Source organism: Crocodylus siamensis, chromosome 4 (assembly GCF_052110815.1).
Source record: "Crocodylus siamensis isolate JL-2025a chromosome 4, ASM5211081v1, whole genome shotgun sequence".
NCBI classification, from domain to species: Eukaryota; Metazoa; Chordata; order Crocodylia; family Crocodylidae; genus Crocodylus; species Crocodylus siamensis.
Window position 1 is genome coordinate 240,287,834 of NC_143398.1, and position 15,800 is coordinate 240,303,633.

Below are 15,800 nucleotides of genomic sequence, written 5' to 3' on the forward strand. Positions count from 1 at the left end.
ACCCCAGGCTAGCTGCTTGTTGCAGCACCGAGATAGAGTAACGTGGATGGGAGCAGCCCAGGACATCGTGTGATGTCAGAGCACAGCAGGACAGGCTGACAAAGCGGCCTTTGAGCTGCCTGCCTGGTTGTCCTGGGCTTGTGTTCTCTCAACCAAAGAAAACAAAAAAATTCTGATTGCTTTTAATATGTATTACACCCAGGCTGAAGGATAGAGATTGTTATGATCCAAGTAGTTACCAGTCACTTCCAGTAAACGTAGCAATGACGCCAGTGCACATTGGCATTATAAGAGTATTCCAGCTTCCGCAGACGGGTAGGCAGCAGTTTCCACCTGCATCTTGCTGCCATCAGGAGGCATTGCTTGCAGGTCAAGCAGGCCTGTTGCTTTCGGAGCTACCTTATTTCACAGTGTATAAGTCGAGGGCTGAAGACCAATTTCTATACTTAAAATTCAACCTTGACTTGCACACCTTGTCCCTGGCGAGCGGTGCCAGGCTTGGTGCTCAGCTGGCACGGCCCAGGCAGTACCGCTCGCAAGGGATGGGGATGCAGCAGCCGAGCGCCAAGCCCAGCCCCGCCAGCTCGCAGGGACTGGGGCTCGGGCCGGGGCCAAGCTCAGTGCTCGGCTGGCGCATCCCCATCCCCATCCCCTGCGAGCAGCACTGCTTGGGCCGTGCCAGCCAACGCTGAGCCTGGTGCCGCTTGTAGGGGATGGGGCCATGCCAGCTGAGCACTGAGCTTGGCCCCAACCCCTGTGAGCTGGTGGGGCTGGGCTTGGCGCTCGGGCCCATCCCCTGCAAGCGGCACTGCCTTGGCTGCACCAGCCACGTGCCAAGCCTGCCCGCTCTTCTGCGAGAGGCACTGCCAAGCCCTGAGCCTGGCACCGCTCACGGGAGACGGGGCTGGGCTCAGCTAGCGCAGCCCAGGCAGCACCGGTCGCGGGGTGGAGTTGCGCCAGCCAAGCGTCGAGCCTGGCCCCGACTCGCACGCTGTGCCTACAAAAATCCTAACTTTTTACACTGGAAAATCAGGGTCAACCTATACACTGTATTGACTTATACACCGTGAAACATGGTTTCCGTAAGTGTATACAGCTAAGAGTCTGTCGGATGTAGACGGGGGTGGGGAGCTCTGTTTGCTCCTGCTGCTCTTACCGAGGTGGTGGGGTTGTAGCCATTACCCACCCTTGGGAGACCGCGCTGGAGGAGAATAGCTGTCACTCGCCGTCAGAGCCGCATCCAGAGTCTGCCAGCAGAGACACCTGGGTGACATCAGCACAGGTCAGGCTGCTTTTAGTTGTTAGAACAAGGCAAATATTTGGAAAAGGAGAAAAACCGGCTTCTCTAAGTGCCGTGTTCCCTCCAGATCCACATTCCTGGCCCCTTGTCCTTTGTCAGATGTCATTTAATTAGCCAGCTCATAGCATGATTAGTTTGTGATTACCAAGAGCTAAAAAACATTCGGCGCGCGTGGCACGCAGCTGTTCTGTAAACACTAAGACCTTGCACGTGCCAAGGCATCGGGACTGCTCCAGTCTGGTGTGCTCTTGCGTTAGGGATCTCACAGAGTTGTCCAAGTCTTGTTGTGTACATCTTATTGACCTCAGTCCTTAACTGTTATCGCTTTTTGAAAGTCTCATATTTTAAGGCTGCCCTGTTGCTGCTTCTCATTTTACCTGACCTTCTGCTCCCTCTAGCAGAGTCTGTTAAGGCCGTCCCTTTAATATCCCAGTGTCTGGACCCATAGACCATACTTGCCAACAAAGAAGCAAGAGTTGTTGCTGGATGTTATATGCTCATGCCATCCATCCTCTTCAAAGGTGGGTGAACAAGGATAAAGATACGGGCACCATTTTTGTCATATCTTTATCTTCGTGCGCTTTGGCATTTTTGTCGATTCGGGAGCTCTGGGCCGTCAGAGACGGTGAAGGGATCACTGTGTGGACGTGACTCTCGTCGATCCACATCCAGTTCGCTCAACTGCTCAGGAGAAAGCCCTGCATGAAAGGGACCTTGTTTTGTTGATGGTGTTTGTTATATACGGCCTGTGAGGTGCATGCGCCTGTGTCCCACTGCAAAACGTCTTCACCACCTCAAGTGTAATTTTAGTCTCTTCTTGCCGTCTGACCTTGGAGTCAATAGCCATCCATAAGGAAACTTTCTCTCGTGTAGTAACTCTGCTGGGGTGTGCCACCATGGGTGAATCGGATGTTAGGGTCCGTTTCCCTACTTTGGGCATCCACTAGGTCCGTACCTAATCCCATGGGGGTTCCCCACGCATATCCAGATGTAGACTTGGCCCGGTGGATGAAAGATGGCGCATAAAATTAACCAAGGCCTGAGCTTGTCGAAATGAGTTAGAGTTTTGACAGTGCAGGGAAGGCCGGAGGGAATCCAGGACCAGTGACTTCTTTTGGGCACCTGAGATGCAACGTGGTAACATTTTGACTTCAGACACCACGTAGGTGTAATGAGAGAGGAGTGTCTTGATAAATCAGACTTGGTTGGCAGAAACTGTAAGGTACCCTATTCCCTGCAGCAGCTTTTCAGTTGAACTAGTGTGCATGCACGTGTAGTAGGCGAGCAAAGGAGTGACACATTTGCAAAGCCCCCAATTTAGGGAAGCCTGTAAGTGCAGATTTGGACCCCGGTGACATCAAAGAGACCTTAGCAAATGATTCAAGTCAAACATACGGTTCATGCACGGTTTGCAGAAACAAAGCGGAAATGTAGATATTGTTTGCTTGATGTCATCTCACAAGACTTGGGATCTCATTTAAAGCCCAGTATTCCCAGATCAGGGAGCCAGGCAATGCCCAAGTGGCTGCTGTCTGCGTTCATAAAATGCCTTAAGTAGTTTGCCCTTCCTTGGGGTAAGTAATTTCATGGAGAAATGACCCAAGCAAAATAACCAGCTGCTGTGCAAATATATTAGACCAGCTACCCAGAGACTGATGGACAATTTCTGTTGAAAAAATTGGAGGCCTAAGTACAATAAAACTTGTTTCTATACCAACTAATTTGGCACTTCCTAGCATTGTAAATGCTGCTGTCCCACAGTTCTTGTCAACATGAATAATTACTGACCTATAAAATATCAGAATGAATAAGGATAGCCTGGAATGATATGAATGCCAAAGAAAATCAAGCCATGTTGTGATAAATTTCCCACAACTCCAAAGTACCAAAATTGTTTTTTTTCCCTAAATGGTAACCAAAAGTAAATGGTCGCCATTAGAAATTTCCAGAAGTTTTAGCCCAAAGATGCGTCTTTCTAAAATTTATAGTGTCAAAACAGATGCATCCTGTGTAGCCATTAGTACTTGTTGTTCATTGTGTAGAGAAGGATAGCACTGAACATATTGCTTGAGTGAACAGTAGTAGTCTTTTATGAAAGTTTTTTCTAACTCATGAAATGGTTCCTAAAACTGCAATTTTGTACGGATGTAAAGGTTATATATACAAGACTTGCAGGAAAAGGGCCTGGGTATGTTTAGTTCACTTTGATTTGTATATTAGTTGTTGACTCATTTGTGTAAATGGGAATTTATACGTGTGCTCTGGGAGTGGGAGGGGGGGCACTTTAATTAGAGCAGCTCCAAGAGCTGCTCTAATTAAAGCATCCGGAGCATCTTGTGTATCAGCATCCCGCCTGCCTCCAAATGGCAGTGGGGGCGCTTTCTCTAACGCTCATCAAACAAGCATTAGCTAAAGCGTCCCAGCTACCATTTCGAAGCACGGGGATGCTGATGCACAAGACGCGGGAGCATGGTAATGGCCACGCTCTTGTAGACTCGATTGATCGAGTCTGCTCTGACGCACTGGAATTGCACACATTGGACCATCCTCCCTGCTCGTGTATAGGCACCCAAGGAGTCTAGAGCCTGTCTGTGGGTGTATATAAAATCTTGCCACTTTTCCGGTAAGGAGTGTACCCACAAGCCAGTGACATTCCCCGCTGTTTGCCCACGGCATTACTTGCTCTTTGTGTTCGTTCATTTATGAATGAAGCATTCAGACTCCTCACAAAGCAAGACCTTGAGTGGAGCGGTTCCGGCTCGTTATAGGTTTTTTTTAATATCAGATTTACTTGCTTATGGATGGTGTTGAGTTAATGATAAGATATACCTGAGCCTTCTCCTGATCCTTTTGCATTGGCTACAGTGAGCTTGATTCTGCTGCAGGGAAAGAAGATGTCTAAAGCAGCAGCGTCAAAAAAAGGAGAAAAAATGAATTTCTTATAAAGGAAACCTCTCTAAAGATTTCATAGATGTTAGGGCTGAAGGGACCTTGTGCGATCATCGGATCCACTCCCCTGACGCAGGGGCAGGAAGTCAGCCAGGGTCAGATCACCCCAGGGAGGTAAACATCCAAGCGTTTCTTAAAGGTATCCAGAGATATTTTATGAGCTTCTGGTTTCATTGACATCGGTTCCTTGGTACCAATGCCCTTGATTTCCCTTGTAATAAATCTTGATATTTTCTCCCTTCCTTTCTCGGCGTCCAAAAGCATACAGCGTCCCCCTCTGCTAATACACGAAATCTCGGTTGCATGTATTTTGTGTGTAAAACTGGAGAGGCAAGGATCTTTTTGGGTAGTATCTCTTGTTAGATCAACTGCATGGTTGGGATAGATAATTTCAGCATCATCGCAGCTACTGAACTTGTCCCATCCTTGGCTGCCTTGTTGGAGACGGTGAGCAACCACCCAATTCTGGGCCAGGTTTTTGGAGCTGATGCCCATGTCTGAGAATGGCTTAGGTCCACCCCTGTCTCAAGGAGACATCTAGGCAGCTGTCAAGAACAGCGAGAAGGATCAGCCATTGTACCAAACCACCAAGAAAAGTTGGTGGATTCTTTATTTCTTTCTGTCTTCAAATCAAGACTCGGAGGCCTTCAGCCAAATGCAAGTTCTTGGGCCCAGCACAAGGGTTACTGGATGAAAGATAGATGGCAAAGAGGACGGTCCAGGGCTCAGCGTGCTAGCTCGGGACCCAGGAAACCAATGTTGCATTGTGACAGTATGCCACAAACTCATGGTCTAACCCAAGCAGGAAAACAGAAGCAGTGATGTTGCCCTGCCTCATAGGGGTCTCGTGAGGATAAGTACATAAATTGCTGTGAGTCATTCAGACAGCGTGATGAAAAGAGACGTCTGAATGTTACCTAGGTTGACTGGGTGGAAATATATGGTCGACGTCATGTAGGAGGTCAGATGAGATGTTCAAGGCATGAATCAATGGTGTTGATTTTTGTCGCCTGTGGCCTGTTTGTGGTAGAAGCCTAGCGAAGGCAAATGTGACCAGTTCCCCGAGCTGCACATGCTCAGAAATGCCCTTCTTGCAACAGAGATGGATTATGGAGCAGCATCAGCCAGTCCCCATGCCAGCCTTCACGGTGCACGAGTGGGTCTGTAATGTGTGGGAAGCATGAACCTATCAATATTTTGCTTTTTTTTTTCTTTCTTCCAGGTCGTTCGAGCTGCAGAGGAAGCCGCCTCCACCCTGGCCAGTTCCATCCACCCGGAGCAGTGCATCAAAGTGCTGTGTCCCATCATTCAAACTGCCGACTACCCGATCAATTTAGCTGCCATCAAAATGCAGACGAAAGTCATTGAGAGGATCTCGAAGGAGTCCTTACATCAGCTCCTTCCTGATATCATTCCGGGATTGTTACAGGTACAGAGCAGAGACACCAGGCGCTGCCGTCTCGAGGGCAGTGGGTGCAGGGACAGCTGGGCAGGAGCCCACAGGATGCCAGTTAGACAGCCCGGGCCTATTTCCATCCCCTCTATGTGACCTCAGGTTCAGAGAAGTGAGCTTTCATAGCCAACTTCGTCAGATGCCATGAATGGACTTGCAGAGAGCGGGAGTAGTAAACAGAAGGAATACGGTCATTTAAATACAAAGGACGGGCAAAGAAGGGTGCACCCTCGGGTTGACTGCTTTCTTCACCCCCACTTTGCCTTTGCAAACTTGCCTTTGCCCGTCTCAGCAGTGGTTTCTGTGCCCCTGATATCTCCCAGTCCACTTGTAGCATCTGACGCAGCCTACCAAAGCTGACGTCTCTCTGAACAAGTTAGTTTAAAAGTACCACCCCTCCCTGCCGTCTACCTAACCACGAGTTAACACGGAGGACCGTCTGGTTTTTACCTCTGACGTTTTCTTACCCCATTCATCTAGGGAAGAGGAAATCAAAATCTCACATTTGAGTTTTACAGGTGGAAACGCACATGTGACTTCCAGTGCAGTTAATAGCGGGCATCGGTAGACCTACCTGAAGGCAGGTTTAGCCAGCGTGTTGCGTGGGTCATATAGAGGAAGGAGAATCCATTGTTTATTATTATTCTAAAATCTTTTAATGTCTATTTTTGTGTGCCTGGCTTGTGGTTTACACGGGCAGTTGACACGATGGATATAAATCATCTCGCCTTGGAAATCTATGCTGAGTGTGTCAATCCATTTCAGATATTGATAATAACCCTCTGGGATCCTCCTGGGAGAAAGATGATCTGTCAACAGGAGATGGCTGTTGCCTTTCATTCTTTAGATAAGTGATCCAGTGCCTTAAAGTCAGTGCGGAGTATTAGTAATCATATAATGCAGTCAAATGCATTTGAAGAGCTGAGTAGCAAGGAGTGTGATTCCTTCCCAGCCAAAAAAGCAAAATTTGGGAGTTGCCAGATGCAGGTCTTTTGGAACAGGGTTATCCCTCAAAGGCAGAGCCCCCTGCTAGAGGCTCGAGGTTAGTGCTGCGGTGTTATATGAGGAGGTTCGCAGGCAAGTGAAGTCCAGGTGGTTTAGTCGCAACAACTCCGGTGCTGCCCATGCTACCGAGGCAGGTCTGGCCCTCTGCAGGGGTTGTGCCCCTCTGCACAGCCCTTCTGGTAGGGGCCAGTGGTCTGCCCTGAGCCACCCTGTAGCACGCCTCTGGGAAACGCCGCTAGTGATGGGCAAGGTCCTTTGAGTAGATGTGATATCTTTTATTAGACCAACCGAGTAGTTGGAGAAAAAGTTCTTTGCCAGCTTTTGAGTGCAGTCACCCTTCTTCAGGCACAGGGAGACTCTAGACTGAAGAAGGATGATTGCTCCCAAAAGCTGGCGAAGAACTTTTTTCCAACTACTCAGTTGGTCTAATAAAAGATAAGGCATCTACCCAAAGAGACTCGGTTGATCTAATAAATGATATCGCATCTACTCAAAGAACCTTGCCTGCCTACAACCAGACACCCAGCACTAGTGACAGGGAGTCTTTAGGCACTTCCTCTCCCCCAGCCTCGTGCGCATCTGCTGGGGCAGCCAGGCAGAGGCCTCTCAACCCTAGAAAAGGTTGGCTTGGGTAGTCATCCCATGGCAGCTGCACCAGGCTGTACATGCAGCTGAGAGAGGCAAAGAAGCGCTCCTGTGGCACAGCCTGTACCACTTTCCCGGCATGGCCAAGGATTGTTAGCATCAGTCGAGTGGGAGTGGGATTATGCTTGTATGACCAGAAGCTAGTAGCTCTCTCCCCTGAAGGAAGCCGAGCTGTAATTCCCTGGTGGAGCCCTGGACTGGGTTGTCTGTATAAATACTGGCCTGGCAGCTGCTGAAACGCCAACGGAGAACGCGGAAAGCCTCGAGCAGGCATATGAAAGGACTGTGTCCTGCCCAAAGATCCTGTCAGCCTCTCTCCCAGCAGAGGTCACCCCGAGGAGTAGCACGCAGCATGCCAAAGCGGCTGTCTGGGCTGCTTGTCGATAAGTGATGGCATGGGTGCCAAACTGAAACAGTGGCTTGAGCTGACCTAAAGTCTGGTCTGAGGTCTCTCCTGGCGTGGTGGGGATGCGAGGTGCCAGCCCTAATGGTAATCTGCTTTCCTAAAATAGTTTCTGCTGCACCTTGTACTTTCTGGTGTAGGTATTGAGTATCGTAATGCAAGTCATTTCAATGCCCAGACCTAGCAGAGCAGCATCACACACAGCCGAATGGTGTTTCCTTTTCTGATTTCAAAATAGCCATCACGTGCAGAAACTCATCCTGTTGAGAGACCTCGCAATCCTCCATTGCAATCACAGCATGTGGCACTTCTGCAGTGCCGAGGTGCCACGGTGAGGAGCCTACTTCAAGGGCCCTGACATTCGGCACCAGGCTGCCATCTGATACTGATGGCACGAGGCAGGCTCAGCAGCCTCGTGCAACGGGCGCATTCGCCAGCCCATTATGAAACGTAGTTGGAAAGATCCTGGAAAGCGACCGCTGATATACGTATCCTTTCTTTTCTCCCCCTCTAGGGTTACGATAACACAGAGAGCAGCGTTCGTAAAGCAAGCGTGTTCTGCCTAGTGGCGATTTACTCGGTAATCGGAGAAGAGCTGAAACCCCACCTTGCCCAGCTCACAGGAAGCAAGGTACATGCGCAGCGCGCAGACCTGTGACACGGTCTCACCAAGGGTCGCTGAGCAGTACGTGCCCCCGGTCACATAGCCTCGCCTTCACGGCAGTGCTAACGCAAGGGACCAAAATTCCCGTGCCCTTTGTTTAAAAACCATAGTGCTGTTTTCTGGAACTGGATGACATTAGATGAACTGCCCCGAGGAACCTGAGGTGGGACGCTGGGTGCCTGGAAACGTGTCTCCCAAGCATACAGTTGGTCCAATAACAGATACCACACACAACCACCACCTCTCAGACGTTCCCGAACCATTGCTGCTGCAGCACTTCAACCTCCTAATATTAGGTTAGGAAGAGATGTTGTATTTATCCCTGGATAAATTGCATCTGCATTTTGTCCTGGAAGAAAAATATTCTAGGATTGTCATGTGTACACACTGCCTTACTGTTCAGTGTGTGACTGAATATTGTGCTGCTGTTGTGCCATTGATTCAATGCTGCAATCCTGGGATAATTGTTCAGACATACTTTTGCAATATCCCAGGTTGAACTATTAGTTATTGGTACCTAGCATGCTTTTTTTTTTTTTTTTTTTTTAGGATTTATCCCAGGAGAACACCTGTGCAATTATACTTTGTCCTGGGATAAAATGGTTTAGCCTGAGGAGTCTGTTTGCAGCCTTAGATTAACTGACTTTTCAGGTTATCTAAACAGTCCAGGTAATGTCAGTGCATCACAGAGTCACAAAACTGAGGTTTCTCCAAATTTTTAAAACAGATTCAGTATTGCTGCTTCTAAAATGGCTCTGTGCATATTATTAGCTCTTGGGTTCAAGAGACAAGCCTGCTCTTTGGAAGTGGAGTAGATGTTCATAGCTAGGAAGCCTGGTCTGTGTCTAGGTGTGCACTGAGATCCAGAAGACTTGCATTCGTTTCCTGGTTTACCAAGTTATTTTGCCTTTAAACAAGTTACTTGTTTCTCAGTTCCCCTCCCTATAAAAATGGGAAAATCTCGTACCAGTTTAGCTCGACATCGTGCAAAGACTCAACACGCTTTAAGATCCATGAGTGGAAAGTGCTGCAGTCATTTTATTATGAACCTGGGTTGTGAAAAGATGTACTCACATGCTTCATTTAAAGCTCACACGGCAGCCTGCTGAACTCCATGGGTCGACCTGTGTGTTCATAGCTTTGCACATGGATGTGTCTGTGTAGGCTCTGGGGCTAAGCTGGTCAGATATCTGGATAATACTAATCCAGGCAAATGAAGCAAGCTGCCACTAATGCCATGATTTCACTAGCTCTTAAGAATTTTGATGGGATTTTCATTTGTTTTAAAATCACAAGAACTTGAATGAGTACTGACCTCGATCATGGGCTGGCTCACGACTTCCCGGACTGCAGAGGCTTCAGAGGTTTTCCTAACCGAGGCCACAGCCTGAGGCCAGGGAGCAGATCCCTGTCTCTCTGCACGGTCCCTGGGCTCCTGCCGGCATAGATCAGACTGCAGGGTCAATGTTGTGCCCGGGAACACGCAAAAAATGCAACCCAAATTAATTTGAAAATCCAGAGATGCAATGCCCCTGTTCCCCTCTCTTAACTGGGAGTTTTGTCCTTCCCCTCAATGGAAGCCGGCTTCCCCCCCAGATGTTTTTTCTGCTCATCGGCATTTTCAGCTATTGTTTTGATAATAGCATTTCTGGTTATGCCAATCAGTGGATTTTCACTCTAATTACAAAGAACCCTGAATGGGATCCTTGCTACCCCACAAAGCACAATGTAGGGGGTTGAGTTTAGGGATCTCACACCCATTGCCTGTAAACCTTGTGCACTCTTCCTTTGCCAGCCTGTTTGATCTCCAGATAACCCCTTTCACCTTCCCTTTCAGATGAAGCTACTAAACTTGTACATAAAGAGGGCCCAGACCACCAATAGCAACAGCAGCTCATCGTCAGATGTTTCAACGCACAGTTAATGGAGATATCTGGACATATGTGTAGACTTAGAAGCAATCAGCGGTGCCTCACAGAGACCTTTCTGCTCCCCTCACTTCATTGGCACACTCCATCGGCTGACGGGGGCCGTGCAGATATTTATTGCAATCAGTATTTTAGTCCTTTAAAGCTTTTATGTAGAATCTTATTCGTATTGAATGTAAAGGAAGCAAGGCCTGTGTTGCAGTCTTCATCTAAAGAAACGAAACAACCGAAAGCCATACTTAAACATATTTGTACAGCCTGCTGAAACCTTTGAGATATGTTTAAGTGAATAGTGTTTCCAAACAGAGTCCGACATAATGTGTAGGTGCTGAAAAGTTGAACGAATCCTTGTTTGCTCTGTTTTAGTTTGATACCAAGTTTGGGGTTTTAATGTGCTCCTTTCCTGCTGTGGGAACGACCCTTTCCTTCTGGACGTAACCGTTTGGGACGGCTGTGCCACCTCCCGCACGTTCTGCGATGGGTTCCTGTTTTTATACTCCCTTCCTTGAAACGCAAGAGCTGGACCATGCAGTCTTTGCAGATATCACTATGGTTCCAGCCGTCAGTGCTTTAATAGCGAGAGGTCCCTCATGAGTAGCAATGGGGGGTGGGGAAAAAAAGGAGATTCTTTTTAAACATCCAAGTTTTATATAGCGTGTGCCAGATTTCCATGGGCTGAGAAGAACTGATTTCTTTGGAGCTTTTCTCCACCCACCATATCATCAAGCAGAGAGCAGCTTGGTTCTCACTACCTTAATTAACAGTGTTTACATGATCCCTGCCTTCAAGCAGCTTCACCTCAAGGGACAAGGAAGGGTCGTTTTAAGTCCTAACAAGAAGCCTGAGGTTGAGCGCTGGGTCTGGAGCCTGAAGTCCACATCCCACTCCTGCTGCAGTCCCGTTGGCTCGATGGGCCTCGGACTGAGATTTGGGAGCATTCGCCCAAGGAAGTGGGGTGGGTTCGTTGTCAGGACTGGCAACGCCATCTCAGTCGTGTCTGTCCAAGAGACTGGCTGAGCAATCCTTATTTTGGTCTCAGCTTGTTTTCTGGAAGACCTGAGAGGCACCTCCAGGGCTCAGATAACACATAGCCCCGATGATCCCAGCTGGCTGCCCCCACCGTGTGTCCAGGCATCCTCTTCACCTCCAGAAATGCATTGGGAAGTCTTAATTGGGCAAAGTCATCCTGTAAATCTAGACCTCCAGGTGCGGGGCTTGGCCCCAGCATTTAAAAGGACGATGCCTCCGTCTCCTGCCATACCCGTCATCTTGTGCCCCCAAAGCCTCAGTCCATGCCGGTTAAGGGCGTCACAGGGTGAATCCCTTAAAGATCCAGTTAGCAAGGGGGAAAGTCAGAGCCCGACCAGCAGCAGCACGGTGCACTCGGGATGGTCTTGAAGTAGGCACACCCTTACTGTCTGCAGGGAGATAGGGACATAGAGGGACTTCTCCCACCCGAGGCTCTTCACCTTCCCCACCCCGGTCCAGGATGGGGTTCGTGTAGACGCACGCCGTTCCCCAGAGAGGAAGTCTAATGGCACGTTGGATCAGTCCAACATCTGCCTCCTTCCATCATCCCGATGGAAGACCTCGGCCTGTGCAGCGCTAATGGCGTCATGGCCATCAGTAGGCGTCATGGCCTCTCAGGACCATGTCAGATTGGGCCCCGAAGTGGTTTTCAGCCTCTTTTGCCCCCTGTCCGACCGAGTGGGAGGGCTGAGCTGGCTCCAAGTTTATCAAGGTGGGCTCAGTCATTCACTGGCTGCAGAGCCAGTCCCCTTTGCGGCTGCTTTTCCCTCCAGGCAACCACGTCGCGAGAGGTGTGCGTTCCCGGGCATTTCCCCAAAGACTTGCTGCAAACTCGTGAAGACACCCCCCATTAGGGATGCTGTTCTAACCCAGAGCGGCCAGTAAAATCCAGTCTCTTTCCCTCGCAGGGACCAGTCCCGTTCACTTGCTTTCAGGACACTTGCTGCAGTTTTTCTTTTGTTTTCTCTTTTTAATATTTTGGTGATGATTTGAATCGTTTTAGCTCGATGCGAATTTATTTTCCCTTTTGAGGAAATATTCAGCAAGCCTGCTGGCAGCCCTTGGCTGCGCTGCTTAATTCTTTTAGCGTATTTTGTTTTAAACGGATTCCCTCGTGGTTCCTATTTTAAGAGTCTCGTGTCCCGTCTCAGCTCGGCGTCTTCGAAGGCTGAAGATGGTGGCGTTGACCGCGTTACACGCATAGTCCTTTCCGGCTGTATGACAAACCGTGTTCAGCGGCTATTTTGCTGCTTTTTTTTCTTTTTCCACTGATGGCTTGTCTGAACGGCACACGACAGCAGCTCTTTGAGAATCGAATCCCTTCTGAAACCATTTTATACGTTTTATAAAATACTGTTAGGATGCACTGTGAGTGGATGCACTGTAACCTCCCCGATCTGACCTAGCGCGTGCGCTGCCATTACAGCTCGTCTCTTAGAAATACGTGCGAAACGTGCTGCTGTTGCTGCTGCTTCGGGACTTCAGTGGCTGCATCGATTTCCAGCCGCGATTGGCATACTTGGGGCTGCAAATCCTAGAACCAGGCCTTCCTTTCTTGATCAGATTCTGTTTTGTTCGTCAACGGATGCTCATGAATGTGCTCGTTAAGTCAATCAAGGACTGTCCATCCTTTGAGTACTATCGGAGTATGTCCCACCTGTATACAGTAGGAGGCATTCTGCTTAGATATTTATAAACCGTTTGCGTATAATGTACATAGTAAGGTTGGTTTCCCTCCTGTTTCGTATTTTGGCTCTGACCTGATTTTTCCTTTGAAGTACTCAAAGGGCTAGTTCTCAGTGTCACCTCTCCAGTCTCCGGCCTTCTGATTTCCAAAAGCCGTACAATCATTTCCCGCCCCCCACCCCTTCTTCTCCTCTATTTAGCAGGCGTGAAGGTGTCTCTGGCTACACACCCGACCGGGGCCGTGAGCGCTCGCGGAGAAGGAGCTGCATGTTGCCCCGAGGGCGGCGCGCCCCTTCACGCTCTCCCAGCAGTAAGCACCTCCTGCAGCTGCCTTTCTCTCGCTGCCCGTGCCGCAGGGCTTCGGTTTTTCGTATCTCTGAACAGACCTCTCTTTTCTTTGCCCGCCGTGCTTCAGAAAGTCTGACTCAGAGCCCCTCTGACCGGACCCGCTCCCCCTGGCTGTGCCATTGCCTCTACCTCGGCCAAGGATCTCCATTCTGTCGTTGGCTGCACCAGTGCTCCTTGGGCATGGGCAAATAAATGGATCCATCCCCCTCACAGTTTGAAGTACTGTAGTTCCCTCCTGTAGTGCAGAATTATTGAGGCATGTGGCTTTTTTAAGGTACACTATGTGTGCTTGCCTGGATTACAATACAATACAAGACTGTCTTTTCTATTGCTTACTACTAGCTTACCAATAACCTGTATAAGTAATGTAACTTGCATCTTTGTCATCGAAATCTTTTTCTCCCCACCCCTTTATTTATCAAGCATACTATTGCATCTTAAGGGACAGGACATAAAACTTTGTAGAATACAGCAGGACTTTGCTAACAATAATGTTTTCAATGGGAAGTCAAAACTGCTCTGAAAATGGCCAGCCAAGACCTGGTTTTGTTGGCACAGTGTTCATTGCGCATGTATTTTTTTTTTCCTTTTTCTTTTTTTTTTTTGGCTTTTGTCATGTTACATCCATATCTGTATTTATATCTTATTTGTTTCACTTTTGAGTGTATCATGGCAAATGTACAGATGGTTTTTTTGTTAACATTTACGTGATAGAATTTGCTAAAAAAAAAAAAAAAAAAAAAATTAAAATAAAACCTTTTGAGTTTGCCCTAGAACCAGTGAACCTTTGGTTTGATTTTTCCCGCGGAGATGTTTGCAGATCATTGGCTAATTTACGCGTCAGAGGGACAGATCTGATGCGTGCGTCCTTTTTTGAAGATAATGTGTATTGAGATCACGTGTATCCACCGTTCCAGGGGTTTTACAAGTGCTTATAGCAGGCTCCTGCCTCGTATGTCTTGAAGGACTTGGGCCCTAATTCGGGGAAGTACTCGAGCACAGGCTCGTCGCATTGAAGACGTATGGGATAGATGCCCGCGCTGAAAAGCGAAGCCCTTAGTTGCACGCTTTATAGATTTTTCAGACGGTAGCAGCAAAGCAAAGGGCAGTAACGAAGCTGCACTGCCCTGGATGGAGCCCCAGGAGATGCTGGTCTGGAGCTGGCCCATCGAGGCACAGTCTCTTACTGCTGGTCTGTGCCCCTCTCGCCTTCCTGCGTGAGGCTCAGATATTCTCGCACAAGAGTAGGAAGCTGAAATTTAAGCTTGGTCCTTTCCTTTCCGCTCCTCATCCTTCTGCAAGCTTGCGAGTAGTCTTGCTTACCAAGCCCAAAGAGTGTCCCCCGGAGGGGCCTGAGAAGGGAGTCCTTCCTCCAGTGGGTGTCCAGTCTAATTCATGAGATTCAAGGATATTAATATACTCCCTTGGGATGTCTCGTTTGCCTTCCGGGGGTTTGAGCCCTTGGGCATCTCATTCCTCAACTCCCCCACAGCCACGAGGACTAATGCTTACTTGCTCTTTTGAAACGAAGGCTGGGAATCCAACGCCGCCAGGGAGTAAAGAAAAATGCAAAGCATTGCAAGTTGGTGATAAAAATCAGATGGGAAATGGCTTTTCAAAATATTGCGGTAATAGACTGCAGAAGGTTTTTAAGGAAAGGGCATAATCCAGTGTACGTGAAGGAGAAGACAGGCCAGCGTGACCATTTCCAAAGAAGAGCACAAGGGCGCAGATGCACACAACCATTGAACCGTTCCAAAATATCATGGGACAAAGCATGGCTGCGGTCACTCTTTCAAATACTTCGTCCTCCACAAATCTGCGCGCTGTGAGGCACACCGGATTAGGTGCTCGCTCCCGTCCCCCAGCACCTCACACGAGTATGAACAGGTTCTCAAGCAGGGACATTTGGGAACAGTCCGGTGGTTATGCGTGTCCCTGCCTCTTGGAGGGGGAATAGGAGAGCAGAGAGAGGCCTGTGGGATGCTGGTGAACTGAGACCCTCTGTAACGCTGCAGCAACATTTCAGGGTCCAACCAGACTGTTTCTGTAGCACTTTCGCCACTTTTGTAGTGCTCCAGGTGGCATGTGCATTGGGGCATGCAATTTGTGTAGCAGTACAAGGGCATATACAGCGCTAATGTAACATCTGCACACGGCCTATGTTTCTTTCCATCAGTGGTAATTGCCACGAGGAAAAGTAAAAGGTTCATTTTAATGCCTGATGTTTATCTTCACACTATGCCTTTAACCAGCATAGGCATCATGTGTTGGCTAATTTGGGGAGAGAAAGATATTCAGATTTTTAGACATTGGTTCTTGAGAAGTTGGATGAGCACGAGGGAAGCTGGCAGCGAGGCATTGCGTTCCCCAAACGGCCTGTCTGCAAG

At 48.6% G+C, this 15,800-nt stretch overlaps 1 protein-coding gene across 5 annotated transcripts in view; it reads left to right on the forward strand.

Moving 5' to 3' along the window:
- The window catches only part of CLASP1 (cytoplasmic linker associated protein 1), a 229,863-nt gene extending 215,677 nt beyond the window's left edge, over positions 1–14,186 (forward strand). For all 5 annotated transcript variants that reach the window (XM_090046026.1, XM_090046022.1, XM_090046023.1 and 2 more), the window contains 3 exons: positions 5,472–5,678; positions 8,270–8,386; positions 10,257–14,186. In XM_090046026.1, the coding sequence (XP_089902152.1) occupies positions 5,472–5,678; positions 8,270–8,386; positions 10,257–10,343 (411 nt within the window). In that variant the 3' untranslated portion in view covers positions 10,344–14,186. The remainder of the gene's footprint in view (positions 1–5,471; positions 5,679–8,269; positions 8,387–10,256) is intronic.
- The last annotated feature ends 1,614 nt before the right edge of the window (positions 14,187–15,800 follow it).